Here is a 24,884-nt window from a genome sequence, read left to right as displayed (position 1 = left end):
TAGGTAGCGTTCTCCTGGCATCTGCCAAACCCAGGTTTGTGGTACGGACTGCCAAATGGTGAAACGTGAGGGGGGGGGGGGGGGTCTTTAATCAACCACAAGGCTGGGAGAGAGAGATAGTTCTTACTCACTGACAGACTGAGGAGGAGACAGGGGAGGAGGGAGAGCGAGAGAGATAGGAGAGTGAGATCTTACTCACTGACAGCCTGAGGAGGAGACAGGGGAGGAGGGAGAGAGAGAGAGATAGGAGAGAGAGATCTTACTCACTGCCAGCCTGAGGAGGAGACAGGGGAGGAGGGAGAGCGAGGAAAAGATAGGGGAGAGAGATAGTTCTTACTCACTGTCAGCCTGAGGAGGAGACAGGGGAGGAGGGAGAGAGAGAAAGGAGACAGAGATAGTTCTTACTCACTGACAGCCTGAGGAGGAGACAGGGGAGGAGGGAGAGAGATACATAGGAGAGAGAGATAGTTCTTACTCACTGACAGACTGAGGAGGAGACAGGGGAGGAGGGAGAGAGAGAGATAGGAGAGAAAGATAGTTCTTACTCACTGACAGACTGAGGAGGAGACAGGGAGAAGGGAGAGAGAAATAGTTCTTACTAACAGACTGGGTTGGTAGAAGGAGACAGGGGAGAAGGGAGAGATAAATAGTTCTTACTAACAGACTGGGTTGGTAGAAGGAGACATATAGGAGACATACAGCATCAGGCCTGTTGAGTTGACTTGGGTAACAGACCTCTAGCTTCTACACCACATCCCCCCTTCTCCTGCTCTAACATGAGACCTCATCAGTACTCATTTTGGGTGCTGGTACTGTTTATATTTAGGTGCTGGAACATTAAGCCAATATTCTATAAGAGTTGAACTCAAGCAGTAGAAAGTTAGAGGTGATATTATAGGACACACTATGTGAAACGTTGCTGCTCTGCCAGCAGTTCCCTGTGGAGTTTTTTTTAACATATCAGTTTGCTGTTGTGTGTTCAACCACTGATCCAAGATAAGATGCTAAGAAGTTAATCTCACATCATTGAAGTAAGGACATAATGAGAGAGAAGTCATATAGCCTAGCAGTATTTTCCTTCAGTCCACTCTTTATGACAGCAGACTGTGGAGCCCCAGTTAGAGACATATATGATACCTGCAGTGGTACTGATGACCCTGTTGTGGAGCACAGGTAGGATTTTGTTACACTGATATACACTTGTGACAGTTACTGAGATATGCTTTGATATTATAAGATATATTATAATTTGCAGGGTTAGTAAAATAACATGCAACTGGAAGCAGACAGTAAAAATGTGTCTCAAAGCAGGACAATGATGTGATCACCTGTAAATGTACTTTACTGTAGTCTAACTGTCCATCTGGGGACAGGCACTAATGTCAGTTAAGTTGTGATGGTGTCATGCGTCTGACTGTTGTATATTCAGTGTGTCAATCATTGATTGTATCTGTCTCTATGTAAATGAATGAGAGTATATATTATGTATTATATATTATATTGGTGTTATGTTAGAGTAGGAGAAGGGAGGGGTGTAGATGATAGAAGTCTATGAGCAGAGTCAAGATCATCAAGTCCAACACTATATGTCAAGAAAAGAGAGAGAACGAGAGAGAGAGAGAGAGAGAGAGAGAGAGAGAGAGAGACAGAGAGAGAGAGAGAGAGGAGCAGAATGAGAGGGAGGAGAGAGGAAGGGTGGGGAGAGCAGAGGACGGGGTGGGACAGAGGGGGGTAGGGGAGAGAGGAGGTAGAGGAGGGAGGAGGGCAAGGGAGAGAAAAGGAGAGGGGAGAGAGAGAATTGTCGAGGAGAGAGAAAGAGAGAGAAGGGGAGGGAAGAGAGAAGGGAGGGGAGAGAGGGGGGGGGGGGTAAGAGAGAGATTTGTACAGACCAAACATACATAAAACAATCCCGCACAAAAACCATGGGGAAAACAGAGGGTTAAATAATGAACATGTCATTTGGATTTGGAACCAGGCGTGTAAAACAAAGACAAAACAAATGGAAAATGAAAAGTGGATCGGCGAAGGCTAGAAGGCCGTTGACGTCGCTGCCCGAACAAGGAGCGGGACCGACTTCTGCGGAAGTTGTAACTGTACCCCCCCTTGATGTGCAGGGCGATCCGGATGGAGACGGTGGAACTCCCGCAGCAACGAAGGGTCCAAAACGTCCTCCACCATCTCTCCTCCGGACCGTACCTCTCCCACTCCACAAGGTACTGAAGGACTTTCGCCCGACGCCTCGAGTCCAGTATGGCTCGAAAAGCATACACCGGAGCCCCCTCGATGTCCAGAGGGGGCGGAGGAACCACCTGCAACTCAGACTCCTGGAGTGGACCAGCCACCACCGGCCTGAGGAGAGACACATGGAACGAGGGGTTAATACGGTAATCGGGGGGGAAGATGTAACCTGTAGCAAACCTTGTTCACTCTCCTCAGGACTTTGAATGGCCCCACAATCCGCGGGCCCAGCTTCCGGCAGGGCAGGCGGAGGGGCAGGTTTCGGGTCGAGAGCCAGACCGGGGCCTCACTGCGGTGGCGGAGGTGAAAACCCGATGGCGGAGGGGAAAACCAGAGGTAAGGCTGACCGAGGCCCCAGACGTTCCATGATTGCCCAACAGACCCTTGACGTGAACTGGGGACCTCGATCAGACACTATATCCTCTGGCACCCCATAGTGCCCATAAGACATGTGTAAACAGGGCCTCCTCAGTCTGTAGGGCGGTAGGGAGACCGGGAAAAGGAAGGAGACCGCAGGACTTAGAGAACCGATCCACAACGACCAGGATCGTGAGGGAGGAAGATCCTTGAGGAAGTCCACAGAAAGGTGCGACCACGGTCGTTGTGGAATGGGTAAGGGCTGTAACGTCCCTCTGGGCAGGTGGAGGGGAGTGGGCTCTGTACGTAACGCCCGCTCGATGTCTTGCGTCCAGCTCACACACTACCGGTGCCACCAAGCAAGAGGCCGGAAGTTCGGGAGTGTGATCTATGGACCGCTCCTCTGTGTTATACATCCGAGACAGTGCGTCTGCCTTAGCGTTCTGGGAACCTGGTCTGTAGGACAGTGCGTCTGCTTTAGCGTTCTGGGAACCTGGTCTGTAGGACAGTGCGTCTGCCTTAGCGTTCTGGGAACCTGGTCTGTAGGACAGTGCGTCTGCCTTAGCGTTCTGGGAACCTGGTCTGTAGGGCAGTGCATCTGCCTTAGCGTTCTGGGAACCTGGTCTGTAGGATAGTGCGTCTGCCTTAGCGTTCTGGGAACCTGGTCTGTAGGACGGTGAAAACAAAAAGGGTAAAAACAACATGGCCCACCTTGCCTGGCGAGGGTTCAGTCTCCACCTTGCCTGGCGAGGGTTCAGTCTCCACTTTGCCTAGCGAGGGTTCAGTCTCCACCTTGCCTGGTGAGGGTTCAGTCTCCACCTTGCCTGGCGAGGGTTCAGTCTCCACCTTGCCTGGCGAGGGTTCAGTCTCCACCTTGCCTGGCGAGGGTTCAGTCTCCACCTTGCCTGACGAGGGTTCAGTCTCCACCTTGTCTGGCGAGGGTTCAGTCTCCACCTTGCCTGGCGAGGGTTCAGTCTCCACCTTGCCTGGCGAGGGTTCAGTCTCCACCTTGCCTGGCGAGGGTTCAGTCTCCTCGCTGCCCGGATGTACTCCAGATTGCGGTGGTCAGTCCAGATGGGAAAAGGGTGTTTAGCCCCCTCAAGCCAATGTCTCCACGCCTTCAGAGCCTTGACAACAGCCAACAGCTCCCGGTCCCCCACATCATAGTTTTGCTCCGCCGGGCTGAGCTTCTTCGAAAAGAAAGCACAGGTGCGGACCTTTAGTGGCATACCCGAGCGCTGAGGGAGCACGGCTCCTATCCCAGATCCGGATGAGCCAGCAGGGGAGCCGAGGTAAACAGAGCCCTCAGGTGACCAAAAGCCCTGTCCGCCTCAGCCGTCCACTGCAGTCGCACCGGTCCCCCCTTCAGCAGTGAGGTAATGTGAGTCGCTACCTGACCAAAGCCCCGGATAAACCTCCGGTAGTAGTTGGCTACCTGATTAAAGCCCTGGATAAACCTCCGGTAGTAGTTGGCTACCTGACCAAAGCCCTGGATAAACTTCCGGTAGTAGTTGAAACCATAGAAACCGCTGCACTTCCTTTACCGGGGTGGGAGTCAGCCAATTACACACAGCTGAAATGCAGTCACTCTCCATCTCCACCCCTGAAGTTGAAATGCAGTCACTCTCCATCTCCACCCCTGAAGTGGAAATGCGGTACCCTAGAAGGAGACAGACTGTTAGAAGAACAGACATTTCTCAGCCTTGACGTATAAGTCATGCTCCAACAGACGACCAAGCACCCTGCACACCAGGGACACATGCTCGGCGCGTGTAGCGGAGTACATCAGAATGTCATTGATATACACCACTACACCCTGCCCGTGCAGGTCCTGGAAAATCTTGTCTACAAAGGCCTGGAAGACTGATGGAGCATTCATCAACCTGTACGGCATGACGAGGTACTCATAGTGCCCTGAGGTGGTACTAAATGCCGTCTTCCACTCGTCCCCCTCCAACTCACCAGGTTGTAAACGCTCCTGAGATCCAATTTTGTGAAGAAGCCCCGTGCATTGACTCTATCACACTGGCTATGAGAGGCAGCAGGTACCTCACAGTGATTTGGTTGATACCTTGATAGTCAATGCACGGGCGCAGACCGCCATCCTTCTTCACCGCCAGAACAAGGACAGGGACCGACTTCGGCGGAAGTCGTGACACCTACAACTGTCACCTTATGTAACAACTGATTTACTTAACTGAAGGCACATCTCAATATGTGGTCCAGGTGCCTTAGTGTTCCTATAAAAACCTGTGTCCAAACTCAGCATTAAATAGTATCTAATCAGAGTACTGTACAGAGATAAGTTATTCAACCTATTGAAATGTAATGTGTTTATTCTGTCATTAAAAAAAATCACTGTTGCCTATTAGATCAATATCAGTGTGAACACGTCTGATTGGACTAGATCTATGTTGAGGTGAGACACGTCTGATTGGACTAGATCCATGTTGATGTGAGACACGTCTGATTGGACTAGATCCATGTTGATGTGAGACACATCTGATTGGACTAGATCCATGTTGATGTGAGACACGTCTGATTGGACTAGATCCATGTTGAGGTGAGACACGTGTGATTGGACTAGATCCATGTTGAGGTGAGACACGTCTGATTGGACTAGATCCATGTTGAGGTGAGACACGTCTGATTGGACTAGATCCATGTTGAGGTGAGACACGTCTGATTGGACTAGATCCATGTTGAGGTGAGACACTTGTGATTGGACTAGATCCATGTTGAGGTGAGACACGTCTGATTGGACTAGATCCATGTTGAGGTGAGACACGTCTGATTGGACTAGATCCATGTTGAGGTGAGACACGTCTGATTGGACTAGATCCATGTTTAGGTGAGACACGTCTGATTGGACTAGATCCATGTTGAGGTGAGACCATTCCATGTCTTTATTGGTTTGTATGAGAAGGCAGTTTGGGAGAAGGTGGTGGACCATTTGAGGAGTCTACAATTCCCCTGGTGGAGGTTCTTGGAACACTGATATTTAAGTCTGAGGTTGATGAAAACCAAAATGAAATGGAGAGGAGAGGGGAGGGGAGAAGAGGAGAAGAAAGGGGGAGATGAGGAGAAGAAGAGGGGGAGAAGAGAAGTGAGCGGGAGATAAGGCGAGTGGGGAGAAGAGGAGAAGAGGGGGGGCAGCAGAAGGGGAGAATAAAGGGTCAGAAGAGGAGAAGAGATGTGGAGAAGAGAAGAGGGGGAGGGGAGGAGAAGAGAGGGAGAGAAGAGGAGAGGGGGAGAAGAGGGGGAAGAAGAGAGGAGGAGAAGAGGAGAAGAAAGGGGGAGAAGTGGGGGAAGAAGAGAGGAGGAGAAGAGGAGAAGAAAGGGGGAGAAGTGGGGGAAGAGCGGGCTAGAAGGGGGAGAAGAGGAGAGGGGGATAAGAGGAATGGGAGAAGAGGAGTGGAGAGGGGAGAAGAGTAGAGGAGAGGGGGAGAAGAGGAGAATAGACTGGAGAAGAGAGGGGGAGAAGAGGAGAAGAGAGGGGAGGAGAAGAGAAGTGTAGAGGGGGAGAAGAGAGGGGAAAGTCACTGAGCTCTTCATTAAGTACATACTACTGCAAATGTTTGTCTATGGAGATTGCATGGCTGAGTGCTTGATTTTTTACATCTGTCAGGATGGAGAGTGGCTGAACTAGAATCCACTCATTTGAAGGAGTGTCCACATACTTTTGTATATATAGTGTATGTACACATGGGTGTTGTTGCACCATACCAACGATAAGCCTGTCTTCGCCATCACATCATGAAAGGTCATGTTGATGTTCATTTAACCTCTGTCTCTCTCTTCCCTTTCTCCTTTGTTTCTATCTATCTCTCCGTCTCTTTCTCCTCTGTCGCTCTCTTTCTCCTCAGATCTCCAGGCTCAAAGTGTCAGTCCACCAGGTAGGTAGAGTATAAATCTACAGTGATTATAGCAGTTCAGTATTAGTCAACTTTAGTATCCCACATGGAGAAATGCATGTGTCCATACAAACCATTCTAAAACCTAATAACAAGTAGTGTTTTATGGAACTACTAATACTTGTCAACCACAAATTATTACTGCTGTTAGAATAACAGAATCACTGTCATCATCTGTCCTCACCACTGTGTTTTCCTCTCTGCTGTTTACAGCTGAACTCTCAGTCAGACTGGTGGATGGAACCACTTCCTGTTCTGGGACAGTGGAAGTCTTCTATGAAGGAGAGTGGTCAGGTCTATGTTTTAAGTGGTGGGGAATGAGGAGAGATGTTAAGGTTGTGTGTAGAGAGATGGACTGTGGGAATCCTGTATCTGTATCTAGAGGACCTCTGATAGAAGATGGAAGAAGAGGAGTCAGACTATTTAGTATTTGTAGTGGAGATGAGTCTTCTATTAGACAGTGTAACATCATAGAAGAACCTGGTTTCTGTTATGGTGAATATTATCATCATGTGACCTGTTCAGGTAAGAGACTGGTCATATTGAGAGATTTATTTATACATTATACAATATTACCATGTATCATGTTTTATGTGTTTTTATTTCATTTAAATAGAGGGAGAGATGTCAGATGTATTTAAACATTATATTTGTGTTTGTCATATTGGTTTATGGGAGATGTTCATGGGCAGATCATTGTAGTTCAGATGGTACTGAAGTGAAGCTGCCTGATGGATGTCCAGCTGTTTATTTTCTATAAAGTGAAGTGAACTTATTCCTGTCTCCTGCCTGCATTATTCCCAACCTGATCCTGAGTGACTAAGAACCCATTTCTACCTCTTACAGTATCAAACATAGCAAACTACTATCTTTTATCCAACATATTTGTGTTTAGTCCTTGACAGTGTCATCAACAAAACTGATTGAATGTTCAACCAACTATTTTTCTCCAGAGTCTGTGCGGCTTGTGGGTGGATCTGGTTTCTGCTCTGGGAGAGTGGAGGTGAAGTCCAATCAGTCCTGGGCCTCAGTGTGTGAAGCTGACTTTGACCGGCAGGATGCAGAGGTAGTCTGTAGGGATGTTGGCTGTGGGGCTCCTGCAGCTCTACAGGGGGGGCTCTATGGAGAAGGTGAGGGTCAGACCTGGGATAAAGAGTTCCAGTGTAAAGGTAATGAGTCCCTTCTCCTGGACTGTGACACCTCAGACAGAGAGAACAACACCAGCCTACCTGGTAATGCTGTTGGACTCACCTGCTCAGGTAAGAAACAGTTTGTCACTCAATCAACATTGTTTCTCACCTGGAGTGAAGAATACGAGAGACAATATAGGTGTGTTTTAGTGAGAAAATAGTAAGATTACTGTCTCTCTCTTTTCTTTTCTCAGAGCCTGATGATGTGAGGCTGGTGGGAGGAGGCAGTCGCTGTGCTGGTGGAGTGGAGTGGTACGACCAGGGAGAGTGGAGGATTGTGGGAGCTGATGACAGGGACCAGAGGGATGTAGCTGCAGTTGTGTGTAGACAGATGGGTTGTGGCTCCACTGTTTCAGCACTACCTGGAAACACCACTAGAGGGTTTGGAGTTAGATGTCCTGGGTCTGAGTCTTCACTGAGGGAGTGTTGGAAAAGTTATGATCTCCTTCCTGGACTCACAGTGATCTGCTCAGGTAATAACAAGATACACTATATTGCCAACAGTATGTTGACTTCAGTGGATTCGGCTATTTCAGTCACACCTGTTGCTGACAAGTGTCTAAAATTAAGCACACAGCCATGTAATCTCCATAGACAAACATCGGCAGAAAACTGTCCTTACTGAAGATGTCAGTGAATTTCAACGTGGAAAATCTCGGAGCAACAACGGCACAGCCGTGAAGTGGTAGACAACACAAGCTCACAGAACGGACCGCCGAGTGTTGAACCACGTAGAGCATTAAAATAATCCTCTGTTGTAAAACTCGCTGCTGAGTTCCACATACTTTTGTCCATGTATTATATCCCCTTCCTGGACTCACAGTGATCTGCTCAGGAAATATCAACATATTATAATTATATTCAACTGATTTCCTTCATTCATACAACTTCCTCTGCACCTCTCATGATGACTGTTTAACTTGTCAGTCTGCTTTACTAAATAGATCACTCAGTCAAGTAGGAATCAAATACAACTTAAATATCCCAGAATGCTTTGTATTTGAGTGTTACCTCAGTGAACGTCTCAACTCACTACCACTGTCACAAAGAGAGAATGAGGGAGGAGGAGAGGAAGAGGAAGATATGGGAGAGATAAAATGTATTATTATCACTGAGTTCTCACCAGTGAGGTCATAATAACCAGTAACCTTTTCTACTCTTGGCCCAGCCTGACCCTGACATACAGCATCAGACCTTGTAGATCAGATGGTACTGAAGTGAAGCTGCCTGATGGATGTCCAGCTGTTTATTTTCTATAAAGTGAAGTGAACTTATTCCTGTCTCCTGCCTGCATTATTCCCAACCCTATCCTGAGTGACTAAGAACCCATTTCTACCTCTTACAGTATCAAACATAGCAAACTACTATCTTTATCCAACATATTTGTGTTTAGTCCTTGACAGTGTCATCAACAAAACTGATTGAATGTTCAACCAACTCTTTTTCTCCAGACTCTGTGCGGCTTGTGGATGGAGCTGGTCTCTGCTCTGGGAGAGTGGAGGTGAAGTCCAATCAGTCCTGGGCCTCAGTGTGTGAAGCTGACTTTGACCGGCAGGATGCAGAGGTAGTCTGTGTGGAGCTTGGCTGTGGGGCTCCTGCAGCTCTACAGGGGGGGCTCTATGGAGAAGGTGAGGGTCAGACCTGGGATAAAGAGTTCCAGTGTAAAGGCAAAGAGTCCCTTCTCCTGGACTGTGACACCTCAGACAGAAAACACAACACCTGCCTACCTGGTAATGCTGTTGGACTCACCTGCTCAGGTAAGAAACAGTTTGTCACTCAATCAACATTGTTTCTCACCTGGAGTGAAGAATATGAGACAGTATAGATGTGTTTTAGTGAGAAAATAGTAAGATTACTGTCTCTCTCTTTTCTTTTCTCAGAGCCTGATGATGTGAGGCTGGTGGGAGGAGGCAGTCGCTGTGCTGGTGGAGTGGAGTCGTACTACCAGAGAGAGTGGAGGATTGTGGGAGCTGTCAAGAACCAAGAGGATGTAGCTGCAGTAGTGTGTAGACAGTTGGGTTGTGGCTCCACTGTTTCAGCACTACCTGGAAACACCACTAGAGGGATTGAAGTTTCCTGTTCTGGGTCTGAGTCTTCACTGAGGGAGTGTAGCAGAACGTATGATCTCCTTCCTGAACTCACAGTGATCTGCTCAGGTAATAACAACATTTTATAATTATATTCAACTGATTTCCTTCATTCATACAACTTCCTCTGCACCTCTCATGATGACTGTTTAACTTGTCAGTCTGCTTTACTAAATAGATCACTCAGTCAAGTAGGAATCAAATACAACTTAAATATCCCAGAATGCTTTTGTATTTGAGTGTTATCTCAGTGAACGTCTCTACTCACTACCACTGTCACATGTCATGTTATTGTCACATCTAAATGAGGAAAGTAGTTGAGGAGCTACGTTTTCTTTTTCTCTCCTCTTGTTCCAGATGTCCTGCTTAAGCCTGATATAAACATATGTTGTCTCAGTGACTGTAGGCCCACTACTCATGTTGCCCTGTGAGGGAGGGTGGCTGGCACTGTTACATGCTGATGTTATTGTCATATCTATAGGAAACTAGTTGAAGAGGTTTTTCTTGTTCTCTTTTATTGTTACAGATCTCCTGGTCCAGCCTGATATCTTCCTGACTGACTCAATGGGAGGGGTCTCCAGGGGCCACCAGGGGCCTGAGATGTTCAGGGGCTACAACTTCACCATCACCTGCTCCACTCAGTCACAGTACCCAGGAGGCTCCTTCCTCCTCACGTTCAACGGCTCCAACAGAACCCAGACCCAGCCAGCTGTCAATCACTCTGCTGCCTTCCTCTTCCCTGCTGCAGATGACTCCCACCAAGGGAACTACATCTGTGTTTATGAGAATTGTGTCTTCTCTTATAACTTCTCCTCTGAGAGTGAGCTCCTCTCCCTCGCCATCACAGGTAACTGAACATGAACCAGATTTATAACTTTGTCAATGACAGATTTCCCACAGATCTATGTGATGATGATCAGTCCCCTCATCAAAGGTGTTTCTGTTTGCAGCCTCTCCTCTGCCAGCCTTCATCATCAGACACGTTGTAGTGCTGCTGATCCTACTGACAGCCATCACCACCTCCTACCTGTACTACAAGGTAAAGACATTTACTCAGACATTTAGAAGTCATTTAAACTAGAGGGAGAGGGTGAGGGGGAGAGAATGGAGATAGTAGAGAGTAAATGTCTGACTGTTGGTGCTGTGTCTCCCTAGCCCACCAGGAGGCAGAAGAGAGTGAACAGGGTGAGCAGCATGGATCTTTATGTCAATGCCATGGAGATGGTCTCTCTGAGCTCCAGAGCTGAAGCTGGACCGGGAGAGGAGAGAGCAGCCCAGGGGACGAAGTAGGAGTAGAATGAAGCTGACCCTACATGCTGATCATAGGTCAGTTTTGTGTTTTAAATCGATGGTCAGCAGTGGACTGGTGTTTAAAATGTGGTGACAAACCTGAAGTGGTTCTAATTTTAATAACAAGTTCAGAATTAGTTTATCTTTCTAGAACCTTGGAAGAAATCTAAAAGGAGTGACTGCAACCACCATTATTCATTTAGTTTGGTTTTTACCACCAGAGAAACATGGGGTTCTGGGTAACATGGGGTTTTGGGTAACATGGGGTTTTGGTAACATGGGGTTCAGGGTAACATGGGGTTTGGGTAACATGGGGTTTTGGGTAACATGGGGTTTGGGGTAACATGAGGTTTGGGGTAACATGGGGTTTTGGGTAACATGGGGTTTTGGGTAACATGGGGTTTTGGGTAACATGGGGGTTTGGGTAACATGGGGTTTTGGGTAACATGGGGGTTTGGTAACTTGGTGTTTGGGTAATATGGGGTTTTGGGTCACATGGGGTTTTGGGTAACATGGGGTTTTGGGTAACATGGGTTTTGGGTAACATGGGGTTTTTGGTAACATGGGGTTTTGGTAACATGGGGTTTTGGGTAACATGGGGTTTTGGTAACATGGGGTTTGGGTAACATGGGGTTTGGGTAACATGGGGTTTGGGGTAACATGGGGTTTTGGGTAACATGGGGTTTTGGTAACATGGGGTTTGGTTAACAAGGGGGTTTGGGTAACATGGGGTTTGGGTAACATGGGGTTTGGGGTAATGTGGGGTTTTGGGTAACACAGAGTTTTGGTAACGAAGGGTTTTGGTAACATGGGGTCTTGGTAACATGGGGTTTGGGTAACATGGGGTTTGGGTAACATGGGGTTTTGGTAACATGGGGTTTGGGTAACATGGGGTTTTGGGTAACATGGGGTTTGGGTAACATGGGGTTTGGGGTAACGTGGTTTTGGGGAATATGGGGTTTGGGGTAACATGAGGTTTGGGGTAACATGGGGTTTGGGGTAACATGGGGTTTTGTTAACATGGGGTTTGGGGTAACATGGGGTTTTGGTAACATGGGGTTTGGGGTAACATGGGGTTCGGGGTAACATGGGGTTCGGGGTATCATGGGGTTTTAGTAACATGGGGTTTTGGGTAACATGGAGTTTTGGTAACATGGGGTTTGTTTAACATGGGGTTTGGGTAACATGGGGTTTGGGTAAAATGGGGATTGGGGTAACGTGGGGTTTTGGGTAACACAGGGTTTTGGTAACACAGGGTTTTGGTAACACGGGGTTTTGGTAACATGGGGTTTGGGTAACATGGGGTTTGGGTAACATGGGGTTTGGGGTAACGTGGTTTTGGTAACATGGGGTTTGGGTAACATGGGGTTTGGGTAACACAGGGTTTTGGTAACACAGGGTTTTGGGTAACATGGGGTTTTGGGGAATATGGGGTTTTGGGTAATATGGGGTTTTGGGTAACATGGGGTTTTGGGTAACATGGGGTTTTGGGGAATATGGGGTTTTGGGTAATATGGGGTTTTGGGTAACATGGGGTTTTGGGTAACATGGGGTTTTGGGTAACATGGGGTTTTGGGTAACATGGGGTTTTGGTAACATGGAGTTTTGGTAACATGGGGTTTTGGTAACATGGGGTTTTGGTAACATGGGGTTTTGGGTAACATGGGGTTTTGGCTAACATGGGGTTTGTTTTTTGTTCCAGTATTATTATGGTCATCATTTTCATATTGTTGTTTACTTCATAATGTTGTTAGTATATATATAGATAATGATGTTATTGATTATAAACGTTATGATATTGATTGTGATGTAGATTAGTGTTATGTTGTTAGTAGTATAGAGATAATGTTATTGATTATAAATGTTATGATATTGATTATTGATTATAAAGTAGATTATTGTTTTGATGTTGCTCTCTAAACTGCCATGTAATCAACTGAATGTTTTTAATAAAATTACAGGCTGTCAGTCTTGTGTGATTTAATTATTAGACAGACTACAACATACAGTATGAATTAACTGAGATCAGTCTGTGTGATTCCCCTCTTGGACAGACTACAACATACAGTATGAATTAACTGAGATCAGTCTATGTGATTCCCCTCTTGGACAGACTACAACATACAGTATGAATTAACTGGTCATACATTTGGCAGGAGGATAGGAAGTGCATCTCAGTTTCCAACCCAAGCTGTACTGTTCAGTAGGATAATAGACCAACCCAAGCTGTACTGGTCAGTAGGATAATAGTAGACCAACCCAAGTGGTACTGTTCAGTAGGATAATAGTAGACCAACCCAAGCTGTACTGGTCAGTAGGATAATAGTAGACCAACCCAAGCTGTGCTGTTCAGTAGGATAATAGACCAACCCAAGCTGTGCTGTTCAGTAGGATAATAGTAGACCAACACAAGCTGTACTGTTCAGTAGGATAATAGTAGACCAACCCAAGCTGTACTGGTCAGTAGGATAATAGTAGACCAACCCAAGTGGTACTGTTCAGAAGGATAATAGTAGACCAACCCAAGCTGTACTGGTCAGTAGGATAATAGTAGACCAACCCAAGTGGTACTGTTCAGTAGGATAATAGTAGACCAACCCAAGCTGTACTGGTCAGTAGGATAATAGTAGACCAACACAAGCTGTACTGTTCAGTAGGATAATAGTAGACCAACCCAAGCTGTACTGGTCAGTAGGATAATAGTAGACCAACCCAAGTGGTACTGTTCAGTAGGATAATAGTAGACCAACACAAGCTGTACTGGTCAGTAGGATAATAGTAGACCAACCCAAGTGGTGCTGTTCAGTAGGATAATAGTAGACCAACACAAGCTGTACTGGTCAGTAGGATAATAGTAGACCAACCCAAGCTGTACTGTTCAGTAGGATAATAGTAGACCAACCCAAGCTGTACTGGTCAGTAGGATAATAGTAGACCAACCCAAGTGGTACTGTTCAGTAGGATAATAGTAGACCAACCCAAGCTGTACTGGTCAGTAGGATAATAGTAGACCAACTCAAGTGGTACTGTTCAGTAGGATAATAGTAGACCAACCCAAGCTGTTCTGTTCAGTAGGATAATAGTAGACCAACCCAAGCTGTACTGGTCAGTAGGATAATAGTAGACCAACCCAAGCTGTACTGTTCAGTAGGATAATAGTAGACCAACCCAAGCTGTACTGTTCAGTAGGATAATAGTAGACCAAACCAAGCTGTACTGTTCAGTAGGATAATAGTAGACCAACCCAAGCTGTACTGTTCAGTAGGATAATAGTAGACCAACCCAAGCTGTACTGTTCAGTAGGATAATAGTAGACCAACCCAAGCTGTACTGTTCAGTAGGATAATAGTAGACCAACCCAAGCTGTACTGTTCAGTAGGATAATAGTAGACCAACCCAAGATGTACTGTTCAGTAGGATAATAGTAGACCAAACCAAGCTGTACTGTTCAGTAGGATAATAGTAGACCAACCCAAGCTGTACTGTTCAGTAGGATAATAGTAGACCAACCCAAGCTGTACTGTTCAGTAGGATAATAGTAGACCAACCCAAGCTGTACTGTTCAGTAGGATAATAGTAGACCAACCCAAGCTGTACTGTTCAGTAGGATAATAGTAGACCAACCCAAGCTGTACTGTTCAGTAGGATAATAGTAGACCAACCCAAGCTGTACTGTTCAGTAGGATAATAGTAGACCAACCCAAGCTGTACTGGTCAGTAGGATAATAGTAGACCAACCCAAGCTGTACTGTTCAGTAGGATAATAGTAGACCAACCCAAGCTGTACTGTTCAGTAATATAATAGCAACAGTAGTGATACATGGTTAGGTAGGACACAAGATATCTGTTAGATAGGAACAACAGTAGTGATACATGGTTAGGTAGGACACAAGATATATGTTAGATAGGAACAACAGTAGTGATACATGGTTAGGTAGGACACAAGATATCTGTTAGATAGGAGCAACAGTAGTGATACATGGTTAGGTAGGACACAAGATATCTGTTAGATAGGAACAACAGTAGTGATACATGGTTAGGTAGGACACAAGATATCTGTTAGATAGGAACAACAGTAGTGATACACGGTTAGGTAGGACACAAGATATCTGTTAGATAGGAGCAACAGTAGTGATACATGGTTAGGTAGGACACAAGATATCTGTTAGATAGGAGCAACAGTAACGTTATTGATACAAACCCTCAATGTGAAGTGATATTAATCCATAAATACAGAGCACAAGTACAACCCTTTTATATAAACCTTTTAAGGTAGTAAGAAAATACACATTCACTTAATATTTCAACAAGTCACCTGCTAGTAAATCACCTGCTGGTAATAACTAGCGTGACATTGTAGTGCAGAGACCAACGGTGCTCGTTAGCTCGTCATTAACACAGCTAGCTAAGACAGCAACAACTTGGTTAACTGGCTGAAATAGGTCTTCAATTCATGAACGGCTAAATAAATATCTACAGAGCCACATTCGCTATTGACTTTAGGATATATGAGCCAGTTTTCCAAAACCACTATTGTGTTATACAGTTTGAAACAGTTTTTATGTACAGAGGAAGAGGACTCGAACCTGCTCTCAGAATATCTGTCAGACTGAGGAGCGGGCAGACCAACTTCCCAAATAGTGGAGAAGCACTCAAAACACACTAGTTGTTCTTTCAAAGGAAATTATACAAACATGGTAGGTCCGAAGACCTCTCATATTACCAACTTTAAAGCAGCAAATATTTTAATGAATTCAGTAACACATAATGAAAGGAAACGTTATTTATATCACCCCTTTTCCTGAGGTGAATGGTTTCACCCACTACTCTCCCGGAACTGAGGCTTTGACATCAACAGTTTCACTTTGTTCCACCTTTGGTGAGCAAAACAGCTAATAACGTAGCTAAATACTGACATTATCCTCAATCGAGATATCTGTTCATATCTAAATACATGGCTCTGCTTTGGTCTATTCCATTGATATTGTCAACCTGAACATTACATTGAACATGTGAGTCATTTAGCAGACGCTCTTATCCAGAGAGACTTACAGTAGTGACTGGATACATTTTCATAGGTTGCATTGGCAGGACAATTCCATTAGTAGTTGGGAGGAGAGCAGAAACAGCCTAACACCTCCACTGATACTGTGTAACCGGTCTGCAGTCAACCAGCCATCCAGACTGAAGTGAAGGCCTTGTTACAGAATGAAAACACCTTCTCTTTCGTCGGCATGGCAACCTGTAAACATGTCAGTGGCGTCACAATGTTGCACAACAGCAGCAGAACATTGGATGGAGGGTCATTGTATCATTACACAGTGTCCCTGTCTATTCTACTGTATTGGTACATGTGGTATTACAATACATTAGAAGATCTGTAGACGGCAGCATTGAAACAATTTACAACACATCGTCAACTAGCAACCTACTCTGTTTCAGTGCTGTTTAAATATCCCACTTATTTTATTCTGCTGTTAGAGGCCATCAGTAGAGACAGTCAGGAAAATAGTCTTTGTAGCAAGGTTTTTTACTGTCAAACCTGGGAAGTGTGTCTATATAGGTAAGTATATATACAATTAGGATTTTACTTTAAGGTCAAATGTACTGTAACTGTCTAGTTGTGAAGAGAATCTAAATATATTGTTTACTGATCTCCTCTCCATTCTAGCACCATACGTTCTGTTGTTTATTGTCCTCCTCCCCATTCTAGCATTCTAGAGCCATTCCCCCCAGAAATGTCTGGGAACTTGCAGGTGCCTTTGTGGAAGAGTGGGGTAACATCCCACAGCAATAACTGGTAAATCTGGTGCAGTCCATGAGGAGGAAATGCACTGCAGTACTTAATGCAGCTGGTGGCCACACCTGATACTGACTGTTACTTTTGATTTTGACCCCTCCCCCCTTTGTTCAGGGACACATATTACATTTCTGTTAGTCACATGTCTGTGGAACTTGTTCAGTTTATGTCTCAGTTGTTGAATCTTGCTATGTTCATACAAATATTTACACATGTTAAGTTTGCTGAAAATAAAGGCAGTTGACAGTGAGAGGACGTTTCTTTTTTTGCTGAGTTTAGTTCTTACTGACAGACTGGGTTGGTAGAAGGAGACAGGGGAGGAGAGAGAGATGAGAGAGAGAGAGAGATAGGACTTAATGACAGACTGAGTTGGTAGAAGGAGACAGGGGAGGAGGGAGAGAGAGATGAGAGAGAGAGAGATAGGACTTATTGACAGACTGAGTTGGTAGAAGGAGACAGGGGAGGAGGGAGAGAAAAACTGACATTTAAATCAGCTGAATATATTTTCATCACTGACTTCTCACCAGTGATGTCATCATAACCAGTAACCTGTTCCTCTCTTGTCCCAGCCCAGCCTGACCCTGACATATAGCATCAGGCCTGTTGAGTTGACTTGGGTAACAGACCTCTAGCTTCTACACCACAGCCCCCCTTCTCCTGCTCTAACATGAGACCTCATCAGTACTCATTTTGGGTGCTGGTACTGTTTATATTTAGGTGCTGGAACATTAAGCCAATATTCTATAAGAGGTGAACTCAAGCAGTAGAAAGTTAGAGGTGATATTATAGTACACACTATGTGTAACTTTGCTGCTCTGCCAGCAGTTTCCTGTGGAGTTTTTCTAATGTCAGTGTTTCCTGTAGGTAGGTGTGTTTAACTGATCTTATCTTCTTAGTTTGTCACGTCATAGAAGTAGGGAAGTAATGATATAGAAGTCATATAGTCTAGCAGTATTTCTCACTCTTCAGTCCTCTCTTCATGACAGTAGACTTGTTTCGCTCAGTGGAGCCCCAGTTAGAGACAGATATGATACCTGCAGTGGTACTGATGACCCTGTTGTGGAGCAGAGGTAGGACGCTGTTATACTGATATACACTTGTGACAGTTACTGAGATATGATTTGATATTGTAAGATATATTATAATTTGCAGGGTTAGTAAAATAACATGCAACTGGAAGCAGACAGTAAAAATGTGTCTCAAAGCAGGACAATGATGTGATCACCTGTAAATGTACTTTACTGTAGTCTAACTGTCCATCTGGGGACAGGCACTAATGTCAGTTAAGTTGTGATGGTGTCATGCGTCTGGGGAGATGGTGTCATGTGTCTAGGTAGGGGAGAGAAAAGGGGAGTGGAGAGAGAAGGGAGGGTGGAGAAGTGGAGGGGAGAGAGATTTTTGGAGGAGAGAGAATGATAGAGAAGGGGAGGGGAGAGAGGAAGGGAGGGGACATTTGTGGAGGAGAGAGAAATTGTCTCAGTCAGCCAGCTCCACTAGGGCCCTCTCAGTCAGCCGGCTCCACTAGGGCCCTCTCAGCCAGCTGGCTCCACTAGGGCCCTCTCAACCAGCTGGCTCCTCTAGGGCCCTCTCAGTCAGCCGGCTCCACTAGAGCCCTCTCAGCCAGCCGGCTCCACTAGGGCCCTCTCAGTCAGCCGGCTCCACTAGGGCTCTCTCAGCCAGCCGGCTCCACTAGGGCCCTCTCAGTCAGCCGGCTCCACTAGGGCCCTCTCAGCCAGCCGGCTCCACTAAGGCCCTCTCAGTCAGCTGGCTCCACTAAGGCCCTCTCAGTCAGCCGGCTCCACTAGGGCCCTCTCAGCCAGCCGGCTCCACTAGGGCCCTCTCAGTCAGCCGGCTCCACTAGGGCCCTCTCAGTCAGCCGGCTCCACTAGGGCCCTCTCAGCCAGCCGGCTCCACTAAGGCCCTCTCAGTCAGCCGGCTCCACTAGGGCCCTCTCAGTCAGCCGGCTCCACTAGGGCCCTCTCAGCCAGCCGGCTCCACTAAGGCCCTCTCAGTCAGCTGGCTCCACTAAGGCCCTCTCAGTCAGCTGGCTCCACTAAGGCCCTCTCAGTCAGCTGGCTCCACTAGGGCCCTCTCAGCCAGCTGGCTCCACTAGGGACCTCTCAGCCAGCCGGCTCCACTAGGTCCCTCTCAGCCAGCCAGCTCCACTAGGTCCCTCTCAGTCAGCTGGCTCCACTAGGGCCCTCTCAGCCAGCCGGCTCCACTAGGGCCCTCTCAGTCAGCCGGCTCCACTAAGGCCCTCTCAGCCAGCCGGCTCCACTAGGGCCCTCTCAGCCAGCCGGCTCCACTAGGGCCCTCTCAGCCAGCTGGTGTGTGTAGGAGAGTGTGAGATGTGTGTACAAAACATAGAAGTACAAATTACATGATTGCACACTGTGGTATTTTACCCAACAGATACGGGAGCTTGTCAATATTATATTTGTTTTCAAATTATTTTGGGGTCTTTGTAATCTGAGGGAAATATGTGTCTCTTATATCGTTGTACATTTGGCAGGAGGTTAGGAAGTACAGCTCAGAATCCAACTCATTTTGTGGGCAGTGGGCACATAGCCTGTCTTCTCTCTGCCTACCTCTCTCAATAGCAAGGCGATGCTCACTGAGTCTGTCAATTGTCAATTTTTTTCTCAGTTTTTTCTCAGTCACGGTGGTCAGATAGTTTGGAATCGTTTATCTACGTTTGGTTATAATTTGTTTGGGCCAGACTGTCTGAGTTCTGTCCTGAGGCTTTGTTGGGTTAGTAGTGGTTTGTGAACTAAGCTTCAGGACCAGCTGGATGAAGGGACTTTTCTCTATGTTCATCTCTTGGTATTTCAGTGCTGCTCTCTTGTTTTTATGTGGTTATAGACATTGAAGTCTTGTTTCTGGATATTAATTAGTGATGGATATTAATTAGTGAGGGATATTAATTAGTGATGGATATTAATTAGTGATGGATATTAATTAGTGATGGATATTAATTAGTGATGGATATTAATTAGTGAGGGATATTAATTAGTGATGGATATTAATTAGTGATGGATATTAATTAGTGATGGGTATTAATTAGTGATGGATATTAATTAGTGAAGGATATTAATTAGTGATGGATATTAATTAGTGATGGATATTAATTAGTGATGGATATTAATTAGTGATGGATATTAATTAGTGATGGGTATTAATTAGTGATGGATATTAATTAGTGAAGGATATTAATTAGTGATGGATATTAATTAGTGATGGGTATTAATTAGTGATGGATATTAATTAGTGATGGATATTAATTAATTATTCTGTCCAACATTATTTGGGTCTTTTTCTAAGAATGTTTATGCAGATAGTACATAACTCAACTCTCTCCCTGACCCCCACCAGTCTAGTACATAACTCAACTCTCTCCCTGACCCCCACCAGTCTAGTACATAACTCAACTCTCTCCCTGACACCCACCAGTCTAGTACATAACTCAACTCTCTCCCTGACACCCACCAGTCTAGTACATAACTCAACTCTCTCCCTGACCCCCACCAGTCTAGTACATAACTCAACTCTCTCCCTGACCCCCACCAGTCTAGTACATAACTCAACTCTCTCCCTGACACCCACCAGTCTAGTACATAACTCAACTCTCTCACTGACCCCCACCAGTCTAGTACATAACTCAACTCTCTCCCTGACCCCCACCAGTCTAGTACATAACTCAACTCTCTCCCTGACCCCCACCAGTCTAGTACATAACTCAACTCTCTCCAACACAATTTCATTCCTACCTTTTGTTTGTTTTCATCCCAAGGGAAAGGTTTGGAAACACCTACACATACATTAACACAGAAACAGCACAATTCATCTCATATGACCTAGTAGTACTGTAGAGCTCTTTAACATCCACACAATATACACTACATTACATCCTCCATATAATTAATATCATATGACCTAGTAGAACTGTAGAGCTGTTTAACATCCACACAATATACACTACATTACATCCTCCATATAATTAATCTCATATGACCTAGTAGAACTGTAGAGCTCTTTAACATCCACACAATATAGCTGGGTCTCCCTGTTCTGTCCCTATGTGTCCACTGCCCTGCAGAGCCCCAACCCAACACATCCCACTCAGCTTTAGGGTCTGAGTGAAACATTCATTATTGGTTTCAGGTGTGTTAGGTCAAGGCCAGAGTGACAACCCACAGGACAGCAGACCCCCAGGGCAGGACTGAACAACCCAGCAGCTATTGAAAACAGGAAGTGGGCATCTTTTCAATACAGACTCCTTTTGTTGTAGTGTTTTCAATATAAGTCATCCAGACCTTATTCAAGTTGTCCAGTAAACCCTTATAAGAGGTGAACTCAAGCAGTAGAAAGTTAGAGGTGATATTATAGTACACACTATGTGTAACTTTGCTGCTCTGCCAGCAGTTTCCTGTGGAGTTTTTCTAATGTCAGTGTTTCCTGTTGTTATGTGGGTTTAACTGATCTTATCTGCCTAAAAGTTTGTCACGTCATAGATGTGACCTGAGTCAAACTCAACAGGCCTGATGCTATATGTCAGGAAGAGAGAGAGAACGAGAGAGAGAGAGAGGGGAGGGGGTAGTGGAGAGAGAGAGGAGGGGAGGGGACAGAGGAGAGAGTAGTGGAGAGAGAGAGGAGGGAAGGGGACAGATGAGAGAGTAGTGGAGAGAGAGAGGAGGGAAGGGGACAGAGGAGAGAGTAGTGGAGAGAGAGAGGAGGGGACAGAGGAGAGAGTAGTGGAGAGAGAGGAGGGGAGGGGACAGAGGAGAGAGTAGTGGAGAGAGAGAGGAGGGGAGGGCAGAGGAGAGAGTAGAAGAGAGAGGAGGGGAGGGGACAGAGGAGAGAGTAGTGGAGAGAGAGAGGAGGGGAGGCCAGAGGAGAGAGTAGAAGAGAGAGGAGGGGAGGGGACAGAGGAGAGAGTAGTGGAGAGAGAGAGGAGGGGACAGAGGAGAGAGTAGTGGAGAGAGAGGAGGGGAGGGGACAGAGGAGAGAGTAGTGGAGAGAGAGAGGAGGGGAGGGCAGAGGAGAGAGTAGTGAAGAGAGAGAGGAGGGGAGGGGACAGAGGAGAGAGTAGTGGAGAGAGAGAGGAGGGGAGGCCAGAGGAGAGAGTAGAAGAGAGAGGAGGGGAGGGGACAGATGAGAGAGTAGTGGAGAGAGAGAGGAGGGGAGGGGACAGAGGAGAGAGTAGTGGAGAGAGAGAGGAGGGGATGGGACAGAGGAGATAGTAGTGGAGAGGGAGAGGTGGGGAGGGGACAGAGGAGAGAGTAGTGGAGAGAGAGAGGAGGGGAGGGGACAGAGGAGAGAGTAGTGGGGAGAGAGAGGAGGGGAGGGAGACAGAGGAGAGAGTAGTGGAGAGAGAGAGGAGGGGAGGGAGACAGAGGAGAGAGTAGTGGAGAGAGAGAGGAGGGGAGGGGACAGAGGAGAGAGTAGTGGGGAGAGAGAGGAGGGGAGGGAGACAGAGGAGAGAGTAGTGGAGAGAGAGAGGAGGGGAGGGAGACAGAGGAGAGAGTAGTGGAGAAAGGGAGTAGAGGAGGGGACAGAGGAGAGGGTAGTGGAGAGAGAGAGGAGAGGAGGGACAGAGGAGAGAGTAGTGGAGAGAGAGAGGAGGGGATGGGACAGAGGAGAGATTAGTGGAGAGAGAGAGGAGGGGAGGGGACAGATGAGAGAGTAGTGGAGAGAGAGAGGAGGGGAGGCCAGAGGAGAGAGTAGAAGAGAGAGGAGGGGAGGGGACAGATGAGAGAGTAGTGGAGAGAGAGAGGAGGGGAGGGGACAGAGGAGAGAGTAGTGGAGAGAGAGAGGAGGGGAGGGGACAGAGGAGAGAGTAGTGGGGAGAGAGAGGAGGGGAGGGAGACAGAGGAGAGAGTAGTGGAGAGAGAGAGGAGGGGAGGGAGACAGAGGAGAGAGTAGTGGAGAAAGGGAGTAGAGGAGGGGACAGAGGAGAGGGTAGTGGTTTGTCGACCAATCACGTTCACGTTGTCATGCTGCGTCACGCGGTTGCTAAACCAATCACCACGAAATCCCTTCTCAAAGTCAGTGTACTTCATGTCGAGAAACTGCCTGTTTTCATCAAAAGTACGTTCTGTCACGATTCCAAAGCTATACGATACTACAGACAGCAAGTTCATTATCTCACATCTCCGAAAATATCTGGAATGTTGTACTTCTTGTTGACAAAACTCATGATAATGTTGTGTTTTTGATCTAGAGCCCAATAGACCCATTCAAGCCTTAAAAGAGCGCTCTCCTTGTCCCAGAATCACCCAGAATGCACCGCACCGCCTATTGAGGTAGCAAGGGCAACGTTTCCCATCTCCTCAACAGTATTTCTGAAGTTGTGAATGTTAGATTCCACTCTGGGAGACACATCGATCTGAAGGTTGAACATGGTGAGATTGGAGACTCCTAAATTGATAGTACAGTTTGTTTAGGTGATTTAACAGCTACCTCACATGCTGATATTGTCTTTGGTATTATTGTGTGTAGATACACTTAGCTAGCCAGGTAGCCAGCCAGCCCGCCCACACAGAGAGCATTGCATTGTGGATGTTGTAGTCGACTTGAGCTGCAACAGATTTCCTCAACGATGTTCCATCTTGTTACCAACCTTATTAAAAGTGTTCATTAAAACAAATCAGCATGTTTGTTGGATGGATTCAGTGTAGATGTTCTGCTGTGTATCGAGGTGTTTATATGAAAGTGGTAGATTTGTAATTCTTTCCCAGAGAAAGTTCTGGATTACTTGTCTTTGGGTGACCTCAGTCTTTGACGATTCAGCTACTTTGTTCACAGTCCTACTGTAATGTTCTGGGTGTAGCTGATGCAGAGGAGTCAGGACAGTAGAGATGAGTAACACATGTAACTTTACTCAAATATTCCAATAACGTGTCGTAAATACCGAGCCCACAGTAACAGACCGAACATACATAAAACAATCCCGCACAAAAACCATGGGGAAAACAGAGGGTTAAATAATGAACATGTCATTTGGAATTGGAACCAGGCGTGTAAAACAAAGACAAAACAAATGGAAAATGAAAAGTGGATCAGCGATGGCTAGAAGGCCGGCGACGTCGCTGCCCGAACAAGGAGCGGGACCGACTTCTGTGGAAGTTGTAACAGTACCCCCCCTTGACGCGCAGGGCGATCCGGATGGAGACGGTGGAACTCCCGCAGCAACGAAGGGTCCAAAACGTCCTCCACCGACACCCAGCATCTCTCCTCCGGACCGTACCCCTCCCACTCCACGAGGTACTGAAGGCCTTTCGCCCGATGCCTCGAGTCCATTATGGCTCAAACAGCATACGCCGGGGCCCCCTCGATGTCCAGAGGGGGTGGAGGAACCACCTGCACCTCAGACTCCTGGAGTGGACCAGCCACCACCGGCCTGAGGAGAGACACATTAAACGAGGGGTTAATACGGTAATCGGAGGGAAGCTGTAACCTGTAGCAAACCTCATTCAGTCTCCTCAGGACTTTGAACCGCGGGCCCAGCTTCCGGCAGGGCAGGCAGAGGGGCAGGTTTCGGGTCAAGAGCCAGACCAGTGAAAACCCGATGGCGGAGGTGAAAACCAGAGGTATGGCTGACCGAGACCCCCAGACGTTCCATAAACGCCCTCCAGACCCTTGACGTGAACTGGGGACCTCGATCAGACACTATATCCTCTGGCACCCCATAGTGCCGGAAGACGTGTGTAAACAGGGCCTCCTCAGTCTGTAGGGCCGTAGGGAGACTGGGAAAAGGATGGAGACGGCAGGACTTAGAGAACTGATCCACAACGACCAGGACCGTGAGGGAGGAAGATCCGTGAGGAAGTCCACCGACAGGTGAGACCACGGTCATTGAGGAATGGCTAAGGACTGTGGGCTCTGTACGTAACGCCCCCTCAATGTCCACGTCCAGCTCCCACACTACCGGTGCCACCAGGCAAGAGGCCGGAAGTTCGGGAGTGTGATCTATGGACCGCTCCTCTGATCTATGATCAGTGATCTATGG

At 46.8% G+C, this 24,884-nt stretch overlaps 1 protein-coding gene across 1 annotated transcript; it reads left to right on the top strand.

Annotated features, from left to right (window-relative positions):
* The first annotated feature begins 6,728 nt into the window (after nucleotides 1–6,728).
* Nucleotides 6,729–8,489, top strand: LOC118941405 (scavenger receptor cysteine-rich type 1 protein M130-like). The gene is made up of 3 exons (XM_090188083.1): nucleotides 6,729–7,034; nucleotides 7,463–7,768; nucleotides 7,894–8,489. The coding sequence occupies exons 1-3, from the start codon at nucleotides 6,827–6,829 to the stop codon at nucleotides 8,322–8,324; spliced, it is 945 nt and encodes a 314-aa protein (XP_090044209.1). The 5' UTR covers nucleotides 6,729–6,826; the 3' UTR covers nucleotides 8,325–8,489.
* The last annotated feature ends 16,395 nt before the right edge of the window (nucleotides 8,490–24,884 follow it).

This window comes from Oncorhynchus mykiss, chromosome 10, assembly GCF_057628025.1.
Source record: "Oncorhynchus mykiss isolate SJ-2025 chromosome 10, ASM5762802v1, whole genome shotgun sequence".
NCBI classification, from domain to species: domain Eukaryota; kingdom Metazoa; phylum Chordata; class Actinopteri; order Salmoniformes; family Salmonidae; genus Oncorhynchus; species Oncorhynchus mykiss.
This window is presented reverse-complemented; position numbering and strand designations above follow the sequence as displayed.